The sequence below is a fragment of the Saitoella complicata genome (genome assembly GCF_001661265.1).
Source record: "Saitoella complicata NRRL Y-17804 unplaced genomic scaffold SAICOscaffold_22, whole genome shotgun sequence".
NCBI classification, from domain to species: Eukaryota; Fungi; Ascomycota; class Saitoellomycetes; order Saitoellales; family Saitoellaceae; genus Saitoella; species Saitoella complicata.
The window spans coordinates 248,871-267,803 of record NW_017567013.1 but is presented as its reverse complement, the minus strand read 5'-3'; the positions used below and the strand labels follow the sequence as shown (position 1 = coordinate 267,803).

Here is an 18,933-nt window from a genome sequence, read left to right as displayed (position 1 = left end):
TCGTAATAACTGTATTCATCCAAATAACGACGCCAAACTCCACATGCATAGCCAAGGAATCTATCGTAGCTCTATATCTAGCTCGAGGTCCTTGATGATAAATAATCGCATACACCGTCTCATGCCGAGCCTGCTACAAAGCGTCGCCACCCACGCTTCACTTTCGTGGGCTCCGGGTCAGCTCCCTCTTCCTTGATGTTGTTCTTCTCCACCACGCTAACAAACACCTCCTCCAACGTAGCTCCACTAACGGAATACTTCAATGCTGGCAAAATGACCGACCGAATATGCTCCATATGCTTGAATATATCCGCAACACTCGCAGCACCTTTAGGGATGCGGTATTTCACATTCGTCCCGTATACTTGGCCACCAATAATGGCATCCGGATAGCGCTCCCTCACAGACTTAGTCAAGAGCTCGACGTCACCGGGTGACTCGCAAGCACAAGCGACCGAATAACCAGCACCGTACTTCTCCTTTAGGTCCCTAATGGTGCCAAAGGCCAAGAATCTCTTAGCGAGGATGCCAGAACGGTTCGCCAAAGCATCAGCCTCCTCCATTGAATGAGTGGTGATGACGATCGCACGACCAGGAGTGACCTTCGCAATCGTCTTCCACATCACTCGCTTACTGGCGGCATCCATCCCAGATGACGCTTCGTCAATGAGCAAGCATGTGGGATTACCAAGCAAAGCAGAACCCAGAGTGAGCTTACGCTGATTACCACCAGATAACTTGTCACCAAGTCTCGTAGCAAACGGTGTCAAGCCCACAGCCTCGATGATAACCTCCACATTTCGTACAACCTCGGACTTAGGAATACCCTTGATCCGCGCGTAGAACGCAAGGTGCTCTCGGACTGTCAAGGAGTCCATGGCGTCAAACTGAGGACACACACCAAGGTATTGCCTGGCTTCGTTACGGTTCTGAGAAATCGAGATCCCGGCAATGCTTGCGTCACCACTGTCTGGGCCCAACTCACCACGGAGCATGGAAAAGGTCGTAGTCTTTCCAGCACCGTTCGGTCCAAGCAGAGCGAAGCAACTACCCCGGCTGACACCAAAGGAGATGTCATTGACGGCAACAGTCTCCTTGAAGGTCTTTACCAGATGGCTGACCTGCAGTACATCATCAGGATGACTGTCGATACGCGCTGCCTCAGCTGCGACATCCTCATTGACTGTGTCAGCGAAGCGACCAGCTTCTGTACTCTCACCCACTACGGTCCGTTCCCCCTTACGTGGACGCCAACGACCACTGTCGTACCAGATCAAGATTCCAAAGTACAAAAGTGATTGCAAGATCAGGTAAAGGATAGGTCCACCGAAATAATCGATACCGCCGAAATATCCTGCAAGCTTGTTCCCATCACATGCCAAGGCAAAGGCGTTCAACGAAACGAACGCTGCTTTGATGAGCGAAGCGATGGGGAACAGCAGCGACATGGTGTAGTGAATCACCCTCAAATCCTGCTCAGAATGCAACGCTGGTGCGTATGTCAAGGTCAACAAGTACCCAGCAACGTAGAGGAGGAAGTATACACAGCCTGTTCCGGCGCTGAGAGCGAAAGCGGCTAATTGCGAAGTCGCAAACAGCGAGACGATAAAGGCTAACAGAACAGACGCGGTGCTGTAAAAAACAAGGACAAGCCAAAGAAGACCCAATGCGTTCCATGTGCCAGGCGTGATAGCAGCAAAAAGAATCACCACAACGGTGCTGCTAAGCAAGATCATGGGCAGCTCGTACAGGAAGTGGCCAAGCCACAATGAAGTTGACTTCATTCCATTAGAGAACTGGAAAGCCTTGACGGCCTTCAGGCGCTCCCGTGTCGGATATAAGGCTGCGAATGCAGGATACACAGCCCAAGACAAACCAAAGAACACGATGAACTGCAAGGATTTGCCGGTATCACCAAGCCTCTTCGACTCAAACCATCTGAAGTAGGTATTGATGTGCAAGCCGGAAGAGCCAGTGGCATCGTTGTACAAGATGTTGTCAGCGAGGTTGAGCAGAGACGGACCGTTCAAACCGGAGTACTCAGCAAGCCAGGTGAAGGTAGCTTGAGAGGTGGCGATGTCAATATGTAGTCCACCAGAATCAAGGTTTTCTCGATTCGCCTCAATCAGAGAGCTCATAGCCCTCTGGGAATCCTCCGCGATAACCTTGAAGGTAAGGTTGGCAGTCGAATTGGCCAATGAAAGGAATGGTGCATTCTCCAGACTGCTCGCCAAGTCCGTGCTCTGTCTCCGTTGAAGGGACGCAGAGCCTGCACTTGCAAGCAACGCAGCGCTCGTACTGTTTAACAAGGAACTCAGGATGTTGGCAGATGGAGCCACAACAAATGGAACCCCGTCATACATCGGGAACGTAAGATCGACGTCCGAGTTATCACGGTATACGACATCACAGCCCGGGTTGTAGCCGCTGTTGATGAACACAGTACTGATACCACAAGCGAATACTACCACCAACAAAGGTGCAATGAAGGAGAACCACCCACGGGTCATGATTAGCCATCGCTTCCCGAGAACGAAAATAGTCTGTTCCCAGACACCGGTACGACGGCCATCAGACAGATCCAAAGCTTTGGTGACCGCAGAAGCATCGTTCACAGTCGAGGACGAAGGTGCCGTAGTTGCTCCCCCAATCACGTTAATCGGGTCAGAGCTCTCCGATCTCGAATGTGCCGGCATGATAATAGGCATCGCCCCATCCTTCGAGATCTCGTCTTCCGAGTTGATCGCAAAAGACGAATCAAGCAATGCCTCCTTATCCTGCTCCTCGCGTGCCTTAACCCCCTCCATGATCCTCAAGAAGACATCCTCCAACGTCGGTCCCGAAAGATCACAGCTCTCAAGCCTCAGCTGCTCCTTCTTTTCATCGAGAACTTGCATGACTCTAGCGACCAGTACTGGGTCCGAAGTACGCAGACGAAACACGGATTCACCCGGTACGACAACCTTTTGTACCGCTGTCGGCACCACGCTCTGTACGACAGCCGCAACATCCCGCATATCATCCCCAACAGGACTCATCTGAACCATACCCTCCTGCGTTCCATCGTGACCCATCCACGACACCTCCGCGTCGACACTCTGATTTTCAACCCTCTTCACAACCACACTCCACCCCTCCCCCAACCTCGCCTTCAACTCAACCGAACTCCCCTGTGCCTGTAACTGTCCCTTCGACAAGATAGCAATATCATCACACAGTACATCACACTCATCCAAGAAATGACTCGTCATGATCATCGTCCTCTGTCCACGCATGTGCAAGATAATGTTCCAGATAACGTGTCGAGATACGGGATCGAGACCGGATGAGATCTCGTCGAGGAGACAGACACGTGAGCCACCGACAAAGCAGATCGCGAGACCGAGTTTGCGTTTTTGTCCACCAGAGAGGTTGCTCGCCAAGAACTGTGCCTTCGGACTCAAATCACAGCGGTCAATCAAGTCATCGATATCCTCCACCTCAACCGATCCGGCATCACCCTTGATCGCCTGCCAAATCTCGACATGTTGGCGTACCGTCAACGTATCCCAAATGACGTTCTTCTGCGGACACACTCCCAGAATCCCCTGCGGGAGATGCTTCCCCTCCAATCTTGGGTTTCCGTCAATGATGATACTCCCCGAAGTGATGGAGATAGATCCAGAGATCATACCCAGCGTCGTCGACTTTCCAGAGCCGTTCGCACCAAGGAGACCATATACCTGTCCCTTGTGCACAGTAAGTGACAGATCCTTGACTGCATGCACCGTATTCCTCTTCGCCTGTTCCTTCCTGAACATAGCCCTCGGTACATAATCCTTATTCAACCCACGAATAACCACCGCCGCACCATCAATATCCTCGACCTCCTCAACACTCGCCTTACTCCTCCTGAACGTCCGGAAAAAACCACCATGGAACATCCTATCCTCAACCATCGCCGCCAAAAAAGGGTACACCACGATCTGTACCAACAACATGATGATCACCCCCAACATTGTCGCCCCACTCGGTCCCTTCTGCACGACATTCGTCGCCAATAACTCGCGCTCCCAGTGTGTCATGATAAGTGTACCAAAGATATATGTCATAGGCGGGAATATCAGCGACAAAATGATGACGGAGCCTGAGGAGCGGTCTTTGATGACTTGTGCGATGATGGCCATGATGACCGCTGCGATGGTCGCAGAGATACCCGACATCTGGGCTTTCCGGAACCAGGACCCCGCGAAGAGTGACCACGACGTCAACGCGAAACCGTTGAGGAAGTGGAAGACGATGACCAAACCGATGTTCGTCTTCGTGAAACACGTGAGCGCCAAGGTAACACCCATCAAGATCCACGACGGAAGAAACATAATCGAGTACGAGAGATGAAACGACGCGAACCGTGCAGTACGAAGACAAGACATCGAATCCAATAGATCCGTGATGAGCGCTTCCCGCTCTTCCGCGATGTGTCCAACGAGCTGGTATACAACACCCAACTGTCCAATAAAGAACGCCAATGCTAGGATCGTACGTACACCACTCAGATAAGAAAGCCTCATATCAGTTTTGCGATCCTCGTCTGAGATTTGCGTATATGGTTGTTCGAGCGGCGTCGGGGGTAGTGTTCCCCCGGGGTTGCTGATCTGAAAAATCGCTTGGTCGATGGCCCATTGCAGCGGTAACACTTTTTGTTCGAACGATCCGGAGTTGGTGTCGACACGAATAGTGTTACTTCCTGTATCGGCCCGCAGGGTGTAGTTGAACTGATTCGTCGTAAAATCCAACTGGTTAAACTCCACCGCCGCAAAACAAGGACTCGCACCAATAAAATTTTGCGGACACAGTTCCGCGAGCTCCGTACTCGTCTGCAGCTGCACCACAGTCCCTCTCGTCACCCTCGCCGTAACAATATCCACAACCCTCTGCGCCTCCCCACCCGAGCTCCCCGTCCGATCAATCCAAACAAACTTCCCACTCCCCAGCTCGGTCGCGAAATTCTTTACCGCAGCAGCATTCCCAAACCCATACGTCGCAGGCCTGGAAAAGAAGTTCTGGGCTTCACCCAAGAAGACAATGAAGGCGACGGGAAGGATGAGGCAGCGGATCAAGTTGAGGAACCAGTGGCGGGTGAACAGGATCAAGTTCTTACGACAGAGAGCGCGGACTTGCCGTATGAAGAGGCTTGAGCGCACCATCCTGGGCCCTACCTGAAGCCGATAATAATATGGGGTGGATCAGGATAGGGAGGGGACGGGGGGGATGTAACGTAGACTCGTATTCGATGATGGCTGAGCAGGGGACCCGATACATTTCTTAGCGTCATGGTCGATCGAGGCGCCGCGCTGCCGAAGATCAAGGGGTCAGTGCGCGTGCACCCGTGGGAAAGGCTGGTTCTGATAAAGAGGTGGTTGGGAAAAGGGTAAGCTACCTTAGGTAGGGCACGGAATCCATATGCTCTCGTACGATCGCGGCTTCAGGCTCGGACTCAAATAATAATATTGCTGTTCGCGGCTTCAAGTCTACCCGCCCTTTCCGCACCTGCCGCTCAGCCTCATGATAGGCAAGGTTTCAGCCCGCACGCCAAGGACCCCCGACCGCCTTACTGTGGGAACATTCCTCCATCAACTCCAACCACTTTATTCGTCAGATACCCCGTCTTAACCATCCACACAACCGTCTCTGCAATCTCTTCAGGTCTACCAAGTACACCGACGGGAATTTCTGTACCAAGAAAATTAGCCACCACTCGTGAGAATAGCGTGTGTTTTTCCGGGGTACTCTTGGCGAGATCTTCTGGGTTACCGGGTAACAACGTGGTATCCGCGATTAAGGCGGGTGCTACCGCGTTTACGGTGATGCCCTTGTGGGCGTAGTGCTGTGAGAGCCAATGTACGAGGCCGTGGAGTGCTGACTTCGAAGACCTGCATACCTCGTGTCAATGGTATAGCCAAAGGCTAAAGAGCAACAAGACACGCACGCGTAATGTGGTCCTACGAAACCACCAATAAATCCCGCAACACTGGCACAAAAGATCACACGTCCCCATGCTTTCTTCTCCATCTCGGGTATGCACAATTGGGTTAGTAGGAATGCACTTCCGCAGTTTGCTCGCCACGTCTGTTCGAACATATCCATATCCACCTCTTCGATCGATTTGATACCGTGCTTGATCGTAATACCAGCATTATTGAACAGAATCGCCGGATGACCCATCTTCTCAACGACCTCCTTGTGCAAACGGCGGACCTCATCATACGACCTCAGATCTGCCTGGAAACACTCAGCTTTCACACCCTTCTCACGCAACGCGGCCACGAGCGTCTGTGCCTTCTCAGCAGCAGAATTGTAGTGAACAGCGATATCACACCCCAACCCCGCCAGCGCTAAACATGTCGCGTACCCAATTCCTCCAGTAGCTCCCGTGATAAGAGCGAGTTTATCTTTGAAATCTGTAACGAGCACCATCGTCGTGTTCTAGTCTGCTGATCAATTGATAGGAGAGGGTAAGACTGCTGTCGGCTTTGGTGTCCACATGTCCCAGATTTTTGCGGGGGAGGAGCGCGCAGATGACCGTCCAGGCTTTCTCGGCCCGTGCGGTGCTGCAGCCTGATTGCGTGCGGGAGTAAAACGACAAAAAGGACCTTGATCCATCCACCGCTTTTGAAGGCGCTGTACGTTTACAATTACAATGGGTAACTCCGGACATCGTTGAGAAATGCATTTCCATCGAATGCAGCTGCTGATCCAGTTTACAGCTCTTGCTAAGAAACACGCCGGGCATCGTCTGGGAGATTGTACTGATCCGTATGTTGTGGAGTTGTTCTTGGACTATGTTTGCCGTAAATCTCGTTTGCTGGCCCACGCAATTGTGCCGTGTGCTGACTGATGGGTTTACAGCTTTCTCTGCGAAGCTATTCCGCACCGTCTACACTGTGTGCCCTCCCCACGTTCTCCCGACTTTGAATTTCATGTTGATAAGTATTGTAGCAAGTCCACCCGACCATCTCCAGCACAGACCATGACTGCATCCAATTCGTCTTCCGCAACCAAATCCAACCCTGGCACCCGTCCTCGACCCTCACCCACGAAGCCTCCCTCGCCATCGAAATGATCGATAAATCCCTCTTCTGGGATTATTCTGACGTACTATTTCAGCGACAAAAGGAGTATTTCGATACGGCTGTGAGCGGGGAAACGAGGATTGAGACGTATAGGAGGTTGGCAAGGCTGGCGAAGGAGGAGTGCGGGGTCGACGAGGGGAGGATGATGGAGTTGTTGGAGGTTAAGGATGTGGGGAAGGGGAGTAAGGAGGGTACGAATGGGGGAAACAAGGTTTTCTTTCCAGTTGGCATTCGGGGTTCAGGAGTTATGCTGACCGTGGGAGAATAGGTTACGGATGCATTGAAATTGATGCAGAAGGTATGGATCACGTTGAGCTTGTCCGCTTCTGCGGTGGCTGATGTATGACATACAGTACAATCGCCAGAACTCGATCCATGTCACACCCACCGTGACTTTCAATGGCGTTGTCGACAATTCTGTCTCGTCCAGCTGGGACGTTGACCAATGGACGGATTGGCTCAAGGAGAAGATGGCGGTCTGAATGATGTCACGGTCGTTACTTCTTCCACTTTCTTTACGCCATCAGCGGGGTCGGTGGTGGGAGTGTCTTCACATTGGCTGTTATGGGTCTTCCTTTGTATGTATGATTATGTTGTTGTGATGATCATCCGGGTATTTCCCAGGTTAATTTGATGTGCCGTGATGATTTGCGACATGTCGTAGCTGTCATAACATTGATTTCCCACTTTAGAAGATGAAGTATGGTTTTATGAATAATGAACCGACGTGACGTCCGCCCAATCGAGAGGCTTCCAAACAGTTGATCCCCTGTTTCTTCCTAGATTGATCATCCTGATCCGTGCACAGCCGACAGTTGAGATCCATTACCTCAGCTAAGGGTCCGGAAAACGGACGATCATGAGCATGTTTCCCCGAGCGGTCAACGCTATCAGCGAGCTACATCGGAATTGGCAGCACCCCCTCGGCTACGCTCTACTCATGGCACCCACCTGGCCTGATTCTATCGCAATCTTCTGCACAGGGGACGCTCAATCCCCACCCCATCAATTGCCGGATCAAGGATGGTCGTGGCAGAGTTCGCGTTGTTTGTGGCGGTACTGTTTGGGAATGTACGCGACTTATGCGCACGGACCGGTCAGCGGGAGCCCCAGCGTCGCGCGTTGCGTGCACGGACCAAGCACCAGCGCACGGACCCCATACGGGAGGGACCCAGCGCGTTTTTGGGTCCGTCCATTCGTAATCGGTCAAACACATGGATTGGATAAGGACGAGACCCTTTGGCGGGCTTGGTTTTGGGCGTCATGGTCCCTGGCTCTGATACACCTAAAAGACCCCTGTGGTCGTCGGCCATTGTGCATTTGGGAAGCCACAGACACAAAAACAAGCGTTGGCCGCCGGTGTTGTTGTCAGCTTCGCTCGAGAGATACAGATCCCAACATAACCAATATATCTCCGCTTCGCTGAGTTTCCTCGACGTCCAGGCGTTTGCGAAGGATCAATCGCAAATATGTCGGCGACGACGATTGCATTTCCATTTTCAAGCTCCGTCTCTACCGACTCGATTGCGACAATTGTGACCGGCAAGCGGTTACAGATCCCACAACAGCGCACCGGTGCCCGGCTTTCCATCATCGAGAAGGAAGTCGCAAAGATCCATGAGTACCGTGTTGTGCTCCGCAAGATGGACCCGAAGCCTAGAGCAAAGCTGGGAAGAGTCGTAGGAGGAAAGGTTGTGGTCCACGACGTCTGCCCGGTCGTAGTGGAGGGAAAGCAGGCAGAGGTTGAAGCATCCGAGGCTGTCTTACTACAGGAGCCCGAGAAGGAGGAGGAGATCGAATATGTCAACTACGACGAATGCTCCTCCTCGGAAGATGAAGACGATGAAGACGAATTCCCACCGATGGAAGCACTCCCGACTCCCGACCTCCCATCTACACCCAAGTTCAGCACCCTCGACGTGTTCGGTCCTTCCATTCGTCGCATCTCCACAGCACCATGGGCTGCCGGCAGCAACACTCCACCCGTTCTTCAGCTCCCAGCACTTGATCCGCCAAGTCCGACAAGCTCTATCAACAGCCCGCTGCCTAGCCCGCTCTTCGACATGCATGACGTTGAAAGAGCCGAGTACTTCGATCGGATACCCAGCCCTCCGCCGAGCATCAATGTCGGACAGTTCGACACCGACTGCAATTGTAAGGTGGTAATCGAGAAGCCGAAGGGCACTGGGTTGAGGAGGGTCTTGAGCAGATTGAGCATTGTTCCGATGTTGGAGAAGAGACGTTCGATGATATCTCTCCGCTCTCAACGTTCAAGGGATTCCCTTGCACTTGGCTCACCTCCGACGCAGGAAGTCACCGAGCATACCCTCAATAAGAAGAAGTCCAGGAGCTGGCTCTTGACCGCACTCCAAGGCAACTTCTCATCCCTCTCTCTCTCCTCCGCATCTCGCCGAGCATCGATCATCGAGCGACCCTGCACACCTATCCCACCCATGAACAACAGCGCCAAATTCCTCACCATCAGCGCTCCCACGGACTTCAGACGCACGAGCTCCTACGGCGACAGAGTCGGCAAAGCCCCCCGCATCCCAAGCTTCATCGCAGAAGAAGGACTCGCAGACAAAATCTCCAAGTCGATCGAATTGGAACGAAACGCAGAAACACTTGCTTGAAGGAACTCGGCACACAAATGAGGTCCCTTATACCCCGGATACAATTGGTACTGGAGTTTTATGGAAACGGACGCACGGTGAGAGAAGAGGAGCTGCGGAGTTTTTACTTTTGTTTGCTTACAGACGTCCATTGCGTTGCAAGGCAATTGGAGAGAGCACAACGGCATAATCGATAATCATGATCAGCATACAACCAACATGGGCATAGCATCGTGTGTGGGAAGAGAAAGCAGACATATATCATACTCAAGCCCTCTGCCGGGGCAGATACCCCTTTCTTTATTTCTCTATAGGTTTACAGTACTTTACACTCATTACTCATAATTGAACTTCACATGAAGAAGACGTCAATGTTCAGAAGGACCGTGCCCATATACCCCCAAACATGAAACGCCAAAAAAGCAAATGCCGTCGTGTAAAGAAGCTCGACACTCAATCGCATTTCAACATGTCTGACATAGAGACAGCGATCTACCTGTCCGAAACACTTGAGCATCGGTGTGTTTGATCGACCGGGCGCCTGCGTGTGCATCGCCATCGCCTCTTCTCGAGACGCACAAAGGAAGTCAGGCCACACGTATGTACCCACAACAAACCCAGACCGTTCGAGAACGACCCCTCGAAAGAACACGAAGCTTAAAAAACGCTGCCGGATCCCGGTAAAAGACTAAAAGACTGCAAGCACCGGCAACGGCTGGACCACATCAACCTGCTGCAAAGACGAGAGAATTGGGATAAGTCAGGGTCGTGAGGCTGCTGCAGATGTGCGCCGCGGTGTTTCTGGGAAATTGCGGTTTGATCGCGTAAGGGAGACAGTTTAAGGGAGGGAGAATTTGCAATTGCAATTGTCAGGAGCTTACTGTTTTCCGTCTCTTGCCCTTCCCGTTGACTTGGCACTTGGCAGTCGTATGGGCCGTGTTGGTGACGTCTTATGCGCATACAGTCGCCTTTATCGGCCCTTGATTGAGCTCTACTTTGACTTGCCGTGCCATATCCCGTTTTTTAAGTTCAGTGTGCTCAACCGCAATGAAGATTTTGCGAGACACGGTTCCCCTGATTTGACTGAACTCTAATCAAAAGCACACCAAACACCGAGATTGCACACTGTCCCTTCCCTCCCGGTCAGTCACGATCATGATCGATTTGAGCAGGACATAAGGCAGAGAAGAGCGACGGACTGTCGTAATTGACTCTGCTCGTCCTCCTCTACCTTCGCGATACTTGTCCATTCCTCGCTTGCCCCCCTTTGTTTTTGTTTTTGTCCCCCTGGCAGAAACTCAACACCAAATTCGGCGGGCGCACACTCTCTGCCCCCCACCACCGCGTTTCACCATTGAGGCTTGGCAAAACGCCAGAACGTCCTTCCATAAAACTGTTCGTGCTCCCCCTCCCTCGTACGCGACTGTCACCAATTAACCTTTTCAATTCGTGTAGAAGGTTTGCAACCGCGAACTCTACGCTCTTTTCATCCGGCTGTCCCCTCCTTCGTTGAGTTCGCTTCAGTGAGGTCGTACTCCCGACGTTCTTTATCACCAGTCGCTCTTTAAGCCGGTAACTCAACCTTCAAACTCGTGTTGAACACGTTCAATCACACAATCTTCGCTATACCCAACTATCTATTCGGAATGGCCCGCCTCTCCACCTTCCTTCTCGGCTCCGCCGCTTTCTTGAGCGCTCTCGTCGGCGTCAACGCCGACTGCTCCCAAATCTCCGGTAACTACTACTGCGATGCCGTCTCCGCCATCGAGTACCAGAACATCGGTTTCGCCGGTTCTTACCAGCAGGTCACCGCTATGGACACCTCCTCCTGCACCTGTACCTCTCAGACCAAGTCTTTCTCCGGATCCCTTGCGCCCGTGAACGAGGAGTTGTCTCTTCACTTCCGTGGTCCCATCCAGATCGCCAAGGTTGCCGTCTACAACCTCCAGTCCGGTTCTTCCGCCGCCAAGAAGCGCGATGTTGAGCCTTCTTCTTCTGACTGCCCTAAGGCTAAGAGGACTGGTCACTCTCACCACCGTCGTTCCGCCGTTGTTGAGGAGGTCTGGATTACTGAGACCGTGCACACTACCATCACCCGCACTCGTGGTGTCGCTGATGGCACTGCCGCCGCTGCTACTCCTGCCACTACCTCCGCCTCCACCGCGGCCAACGGTAACGTTGTTGCCGTGGTTGTCGACGACATTGTTTCTGTTGCCTCTGAGGTCGCCTCCGTTGCTGGCGATGTTGTCGGTGACGTTGTTGGCGCTGTTACCTCCGTTGCTGGTGCCGTTGCTTCCGTCATCGCTGAGGCCGGCCCCGACTCTTCTTCCTCCACCTCCACCTCTTCCTCTTCCTCCGCTGCTCCCTCCGTTACCGGTACCGCCTGGGTTCGTTCCTCCTTCTACGAGGCTTCGTCTGGTACCGCCGAGAACATCGTGTTCATGAACAACATGGGTGGTGTCAATGGCTCCGGTTCCTGGTCTTCTTGCTTCGGTAACACACTCTCCTACGCCAACGCCAACGGGGTCGACGCGGCTGCCGTTCCCCAGATCTTGGAGGACGTCACCATCCCCTCCAACAAGGAGGTGATCATCTTCTCCGGTGAGGCGTGTGACGACTCTTGCGGTTACGTCGCGGACGGTGCTCCCGCTTACAAGGGTTTCTCCGGCGGTGACAAGATGTTCTTGTTCGAGTTCATGATGCCTACTGACTCCGCGTCCACCTCTTCCTTCAACTTGGACATGCCCGCTATCTGGGCTTTGAACGCCCAGATCCCCCGTACCCTCCAGTACGGTGACGCTTCCTGCTCTTGCTGGACTACCGGATGTGGTGAGCTCGACTTGTTCGAGGTCTTGACTACTGGTTTGGACTACATGACTACCACCCTCCACGACTTCCAGGGTACCGGTACTCAGTACGGTGGTGGTGGTTCTTCTGACTACTTTGTCCGTCCCAAGACTTCTTACATGCAGGCTGCCGTTGTCTTCTCCTCTTCTGACAAGACCATCAAGTTGGCTGAGATCTCTAACGTTGACTTTGGTTCTTCCATTGCTCTCGACACTGTCTCTGGCTGGGGATCTAACCCCTCTTCCATCTTCGTTGCCTCCTAAACGGAGTGACAGCGTGATGGCGAGGTGAAAGGATGGGCGGTTAATAATTGGATGGGGTTCTCTGGGTTTTCACTTATTTCAAGGTTGGGTTCTTATTTGCTTGCTTCGTTCGGTTCTGCTTTATTCGTGACTTTCTACGTTCGATTACTTGCTCAGTTCACTATGGGATTAGGAATTAGCTTGTTGTTCGTCTGTAAAATATATCAAAATCAAAATCTATTCTGCTATCAAGTCTCTCGGGGTGTCTGTTTTGAGCGGGGTCGGACGTCGGAACATGTGAAAGGGGCGAATCCGTCTAGAGCTGCACTCCACACCAACCAACTACTACTCCACCAACCATTGAAATGCCCAGTCCACCGAAGCCTTGGGAAACAGCAGGAGCAACTGGTACTGCATCTTCACTATCATCACCAATGGCATCTACGTCTCCCTCAACAGAGGATGCTGCAGCCTCATCGCTCGGTGCGCCAGATCTGCCATCGCGTCCCTCGACTTTGGCGACGGGTAGCGCATTAACAACGACATCTCCATACGGAGCATCCTCATACGGATCAAGATATGGATCAGGGTATGGCGGAATGGGATCGTATGGGTCGTACGGTGGTATGGGATCATACGGCGGCGGAATGGGTGGCTACGGCTCACGATACGGTGGAATGGGCTCCTACGGAGGCTATGGCGGAATGGGCGGAATGGGCAGCATGGGCAGCATGGGTGGCTACGGTATGGGCGGCGGCTATGGGGCAGGGATGGACCCCAACGACCCCAACTCCTCCCTAACCCGACGAATGGAAAACAGCACCATGGCAACCTTCCAAATGATTGAATCCATCGTGGGCGCAGTAGGCGGTTTCGCACAGATGTTGGAGAGTACGTACATGGCTACCCAGAGCTCGTTCTTCGCGATGGTCAGCGTTGCGGAGCAATTCGGGAATCTGAGGCAGAGTTTGGGGAGTGTGTTGGGAGTTTTCACGATGATTAGGTGGTGTAAAGTGCTCCTCGCCAAATTGACCGGTCGACCCATCCCACTCGACGCGAGTGGCTTGAACCCAGCTGGATTCGCTGCGTTCGAGGCCGGCGGAGGCAATGATGTCGCCCGCCCAAAACCCAGCAAGAAACCCTTCATCTTCTTCATCATCGCCGTCTTCGGCCTCCCCTACCTCATGACAAAATTAGTCCGCCTCCTCTCCGCCCGCGCTGCCGCCCTCGAACGATCCCAGAACGCCTCTGCTGGCATCGCCGTTGACCCCTCCAAACTCGAATTCTGCCGCGCAGTATACGATTTCAAACCACAAGATCCTAACGTGGAACTCGAACTCAAAAAGGGGGATATCGTTGCGATCATAAGTAAGACGGACCCGATGGGGAATGAGAGTAGTTGGTGGAGGGGACGGTTGAGGGATGGGAGGGTTGGGTATTTCCCGAGTAATTATGTGGATGTTATCAATATGTCAGCGAAGAAGGTTAAGATTGAGGAGGAGGTGCAAGTGGATGGAGGGCGGGCTGCGGCGTTTAGCGTTGAGGAGTATCAAAAGAGTTGAAGGGGCAATAGGGATTAGGAGATTGGATTAAGTGTACGTTATTCGAAGTGCTGTTGGGTGGGAGCCTTTGCTGGGTTACTGGTGTTTTTGTCATTTCTTCTGCGTGCCTACTAATACCATTCGTGTCATTGATCCACCAGACCTGTAGCCCTTTCACAGCGTGACCGTGAGAACGTTATATGATAAGATTGTTCATTCATAAACCTGCCAAGAAATCACGTCGAAACACCACCAAAATCGCTGTAACTAGAAAGATCACCCCGGACATTACCCAGATCATACTCAGATATCATCCTTATCCCCTCCCTCCTCATCCACCTCATTATCCACCTCATCCTCAATATCAGATTCATCGTCTCCCAGGACCTCCTCCTCGTCACTCTTCCTCCTCACTCCATGATTCTCCGGCACGTCCCTTCCCTCCTCCATGTGTTCCTCTGTCTCCTTCATGGTGGCTTCATCCACGTCCTCCCCCGCCTCGAGCTCGCTCATATGGTCTTCCTTTTGCTGGATCATGCGGTGCATGAACTCCATATCGGCGATTAAAGCGCCGAAGGCACGGCGGTAGGTGTTGACTTTTGCGAGGTCCTCTTCGTCGGTGAAGGTTAATTCACTCGGGACGGACAAGCCTCCTTCGAAGTCCTTCCTCCTCATCTGCTCGGCCTTCATGAGACGGCTCGCTTCTCCGGTTAACTTCGTCATCAGTAAGGCACGGAAGTTGCTATCCATGATCTCGACGTTCGTCATCACCCTATAACGCAGAGTAAGTCAAGTCCCTCCAACGCACCTCTCTGATCCTCTTACCGTGTGATAAGATCAGACAGATCCTCAGTGATCTCCTTTAGTTCTTCATGCTCCTTCGCGACCAGATTCCTCAACGAAACCGTTTTGTGATGCGTAAAAGCCAGTCGCTTTTTCTGTAGCCTCACATCTGTAATTGTGATGAACTGCGTCGAGATAAGTCCAACGATGGTCGTAATGATCGGCACTGTAGACAGGTTAAAATTGCGAGAACGCAGCGAAAGGACGGCAACATACCTGCTAGCAAAGCGTACATGATAAAGACGACACGACCAGCGTTGGAGGAGGGAGTAAAGTCTGTACGTGATCGCGTGAGAACTTACGGCGTGCACGACAGAGCAATTGCGTACCTCCATATCCTATGGTCAAGAAGAAGACATAGCAGAAGTACAAGCTGTCCCAATATGTCCAAGACTGTCACGAAGTCAGCCAAGGTGCTCGTTTATGGTAGTAGCATGATACTCACCGACTCCACGGCCTGGAAGATCGCCGCACCGACGAACCAAAACAGCAGAAACACCGGCAGTGCTCCCGCAAAGGCCCAGACATTCGACATTCGTCTCGACTTCCACTCCGCATGCCTGAGTTCGTCCAGCTCGTCCCTCAGCGTCTTCTCGGCCTTGTAATGTGCGAAGCCGAACGTGGAATCGACTTGTGAGCTGTCAGTCTCATGAAAAGCAGAAGGGTGAGAAGGTGGTTTACCTCTTGACATGGCATCCTCTTCTTTCAACTCTTCCCTCTTTTCCTGACGAGCAAGACGGAAGCGAGCATGGTTCATAGCCTGCCGCCGGCGAATACGGGTCTGAACTATCGAGTTGACGGAGGAAATGATTAAACCTGTTTGCAGTTCAGTCAACAACATCAAAGATTCTCAAACCACAGCAAACCTTCGAGTGCGATTCCAAGCAGGACCAGTGGAAAGAGAATGATTCGGCCCGCGGTCGTTTCTGGGGTGACGTCGCCAAAGCCAACGGTTGTTACTGAAGCAATGTTAACTGCCATTCATGGAGGGTGGTGGGGACTGTATACCTGATACGACCATAAAATATATTCCTTGCGTGAGCTCCCAATGCTCGAGTTTCGAGAAGATAAGTGCCGTACTGTAGAAATGAGTTAGGAGAGAGACTCAAAGTGAATCGTGTACATACAATCCCATCCATATGAAAAACTGTAGAACCGCATGAGTATACGTTCGGTTCCATGAAGATCAGTGTAATACATACAGTGGTGACTTGAATCATGAACATTTGAGCACGGATGCCCATTCTTGCTCGATCATCTGTGGATAAAACGTCAGCAGACAGCAGTCAACGATCTGATCACTCACATACCTTCTGAATCTTCCTCCCGTGTCTTCCAATAAAAGATCTGGTTCAGGATAAGGAAGATGACGGTGATGAACGACACTATACACGAGCAAATCCCAACCCAATACCCCTGCAAATAAATAATCTCACCCGGTACTTCCGGGTGCCTGACGCTGAATATGATATAGTTGATGATGTTGATTATGATCTTTGATGACCAACAGATGAGACAGACTTTGATCATCATTCCCCAGATCTTTGTAGATACCCGACCTCTGATGAACCGGACGAGGAGACATGCGTTGCCCATGACATCAAAGAATAAGCTGATACTCGATAGCACAATATTGATTCCAGGATCCGGTTGAAACACTTCATCACCATTGATGAGTCGCGCTCGCCATCGCTGTGTGAGGGAAGGGATTGCCTATAGACACGGATGAGCATTTTCTTAACCACCAAGGAGAAGCCACGACTCACCAATAAGATACTCATCGGACCCAAGAGCATACCAACCACCGGTGCCAGCTGTCCAAGACTCTCCAACGTAGACCTAAACCCTGTATCGTCCTTAATAACCTCAACCTTCCTCTGCAACGCTGCATGGAGCGCAACCCGCTTCGCCTTGTGCTCTTGTTCAGAATTGGCAGTAGACGGATCAGACGACAGCTTTCGCTCCTTCGCTTTTGCACGTAACATCTCATTGTGATGGTCGATATGCTGTTCTCGGCGAATGGTGGGATCGAACTCCCCAGCGGTGGCCTTTTGGACTGGGATTGAGGATGTCACGTCGGTCATTGGTAGTATTGGTGAGGGCTATCGTCGTCCGATCCGGTATGTGGATTCATGAATGGTCGTACCGTGAATAGATATAGCAAGCAGGAAAAGTTGGGAGATCAAGGTTAAGGTTAGTTGACGTGCGGTTACCAGGTCGCAATCTCAAGCGAGCCCGGGCCCGGTAGTCGCGGAAACGTTAACCCCGGGTTTCGACGTTACTAGGGCCAAGAGAAACGAGGTGACGTAGAGGGAAGAGCCAGGAGAACTGACGATTAGGGGAATGAAGCCATGGATGATAAAAAATTCCATTTTGTGGACGAACAAAAGCAGAGAGCAAATACGTCGTATGGCTGGCAAAGAGAAGCCCGACGTGGGGGTCGAACCCACAACCTTGAGATTAAGAGTCTCACGCTCTACCGATTGAGCTAGCCAGGCTGGTTGATGACAGAAAAACAAGTATGCCAAACATGAACTCAAGCTAAACTGTCACCGAGCCAGCAAACGGAGCGAAATGTCATCATATATATTCTTGCCGGCGACGCTTTAGTTGTATGTGCGATCTATACCGTCATGAAGGTCGCAAGACCGCCGATCCTTGCATAAGAGCTAAAGACCCTACTGCCACTGTTACTGCTATGGTCCTCCCGGATCTGCAACTCCTCCAAACCCCCCTCTATTCTGGGCGGTTCCCCACTTAGACATACCCCCGTCTCTTTGTCTGTTGTTCGCCTGCAGCGATCTGTTCTTTCCGAATCATCTTACATCCGCTCACTCCAGTTGTGTCTGGGGCACCACCTCCAGTCGCTCCACCCTCTCAATTGTCTTCTCCACCCGCTCGAACCACCATCCCCACCATCCCATGGGATACTTTATCCGCTTCCACCAAGGCTTCCACGGCGGTACAATCACGTGTAGATGTAGATGTGCCACGCTGTTTACTGGTGGTACATGGAACCCTATGCGGGGCTGCATGTAGCTTTCTTCGCCTTTGTGGGGATTTATGTCGTGGGCTATGGAGATCATGCGGTGAACTACGCTGACGGTCAACTAAAAGGCATTTGAACAGGATGAGAAGACGTACGAAGTGGCAGGTGAGCCGGTGTCAGTGACTTGCACGAGATAATGTGTTCTCGAGGGATAATCAGCGCATGGAACGAAGCAGCAGGTGACCGGTCATGAAACGTAATCAACTCATCATCCTGTGTGATTCTTCAGCAGCGTCCAGAGAGCAGATTGGAAGAGATACACACCTCGTATATCACCCTTCCTTCGAAACGGCGCGCACAGAACGGGCAGTCCTGTACGGCTTTAGAGGGTATCATCAGTGCTTCACCCCGTAGACTTGCTGGTCGAATTGACCAGATACCTGCGACAAGAGAGATTGAGACGAGAACTGATACGATTGCGATGCGTCTACGCAAAAGCATACTCTCTGTCCGGTTGTACTCCTGTAACGAAGATGTTATGGTGGTTGTCCGAGCGCTGTCTAGACCAAACCGGGCAATCGGTCGTACGAAGCCATCGCAGACCGCGTAAAGCAAGGATCGGCCGGTCAGCAAGCGACATTAAACCGAGATTCGCGAGGCTTTTCGTCGGGGAAGCGGATCGATTCCAGTCGGGTATCATGACGGCATGTAAAGGAGAGCAAAGAGGCTGAAGCAACTTCGGCAATA

The 18,933-nt window shown here is 52.0% G+C and overlaps 8 protein-coding genes and 1 non-coding gene across 9 annotated transcripts; 4 read left to right on the top strand and 5 right to left on the bottom strand.

The window, feature by feature from the left end:
* Positions 1–119: 119 nt before the first annotated feature.
* Positions 120–5,186, bottom strand: SAICODRAFT_27131 (uncharacterized protein; the record flags this gene model as incomplete). The annotated part of the gene is made up of 1 exon (XM_019167003.1): positions 120–5,186. One exon carries the CDS (start codon positions 5,184–5,186, stop codon positions 120–122), a length of 5,067 nt encoding a protein of 1,688 aa, XP_019022193.1.
* A 404-nt stretch (positions 5,187–5,590) lies between these two features.
* SAICODRAFT_60495 (NAD(P)-binding protein) lies at positions 5,591–6,456 on the bottom strand (the record flags this gene model as incomplete). Its single annotated transcript, XM_019169770.1, has 2 exons — positions 5,591–5,912; positions 5,969–6,456. The coding sequence occupies 2 exons, from the start codon at positions 6,454–6,456 to the stop codon at positions 5,591–5,593; spliced, it is 810 nt and encodes a 269-aa protein (XP_019022192.1).
* Positions 6,457–6,605: 149 nt separating this feature from the next.
* On the top strand, positions 6,606–7,633 carry SAICODRAFT_31565 (uncharacterized protein). Its single transcript, XM_019167951.1, has 6 exons — positions 6,606–6,683; positions 6,747–6,830; positions 6,889–6,923; positions 6,979–7,323; positions 7,381–7,410; positions 7,466–7,633. The coding sequence occupies exons 1-6, from the start codon at positions 6,680–6,682 to the stop codon at positions 7,592–7,594; spliced, it is 627 nt and encodes a 208-aa protein (XP_019022191.1). The 5' UTR covers positions 6,606–6,679; the 3' UTR covers positions 7,595–7,633.
* Positions 7,634–8,435: 802 nt separating this feature from the next.
* SAICODRAFT_31564 (uncharacterized protein) lies at positions 8,436–10,080 on the top strand. The gene has a single exon (XM_019167950.1). It carries the CDS (start codon positions 8,582–8,584, stop codon positions 9,743–9,745), a length of 1,164 nt encoding a protein of 387 aa, XP_019022190.1. The 5' UTR covers positions 8,436–8,581; the 3' UTR covers positions 9,746–10,080.
* A 1,220-nt stretch (positions 10,081–11,300) lies between these two features.
* Positions 11,301–12,834, top strand: SAICODRAFT_67294 (uncharacterized protein; the record flags this gene model as incomplete). Its single annotated transcript, XM_019170302.1, has 1 exon — positions 11,301–12,834. Exon 1 carries the CDS (start codon positions 11,371–11,373, stop codon positions 12,832–12,834), a length of 1,464 nt encoding a protein of 487 aa, XP_019022189.1. The 5' UTR covers positions 11,301–11,370.
* Positions 12,835–13,178: 344 nt separating this feature from the next.
* On the top strand, positions 13,179–14,775 carry SAICODRAFT_67293 (uncharacterized protein; the record flags this gene model as incomplete). The annotated part of the gene is made up of 2 exons (XM_019170301.1): positions 13,179–14,273; positions 14,626–14,775. 2 exons carry the CDS (start codon positions 13,179–13,181, stop codon positions 14,773–14,775), a joined length of 1,245 nt encoding a protein of 414 aa, XP_019022188.1.
* Positions 14,776–15,921: 1,146 nt separating this feature from the next.
* On the bottom strand, positions 15,922–17,467 carry SAICODRAFT_162385 (uncharacterized protein). Its single transcript, XM_019165633.1, has 6 exons — positions 16,964–17,467; positions 16,508–16,910; positions 16,400–16,455; positions 16,325–16,344; positions 16,206–16,276; positions 15,922–16,156 (listed from the first exon to the last, which is right to left on the bottom strand). The coding sequence occupies exons 1-6, from the start codon at positions 17,279–17,281 to the stop codon at positions 16,038–16,040; spliced, it is 987 nt and encodes a 328-aa protein (XP_019022187.1). The 5' UTR covers positions 17,282–17,467; the 3' UTR covers positions 15,922–16,037.
* Positions 17,468–17,622: 155 nt separating this feature from the next.
* SAICODRAFT_t143 lies at positions 17,623–17,695 on the bottom strand. The gene has a single exon. It is a non-coding gene; the product is annotated as a tRNA-Lys (tRNA).
* Positions 17,696–17,755: 60 nt separating this feature from the next.
* SAICODRAFT_162363 (HIT-like protein) lies at positions 17,756–18,930 on the bottom strand. Its single transcript, XM_019165632.1, has 3 exons — positions 18,511–18,930; positions 18,342–18,459; positions 17,756–18,291 (listed from the first exon to the last, which is right to left on the bottom strand). Exons 1-3 carry the CDS (start codon positions 18,685–18,687, stop codon positions 18,029–18,031), a joined length of 558 nt encoding a protein of 185 aa, XP_019022186.1. The 5' UTR covers positions 18,688–18,930; the 3' UTR covers positions 17,756–18,028.
* Positions 18,931–18,933: the final 3 nt, after the last annotated feature.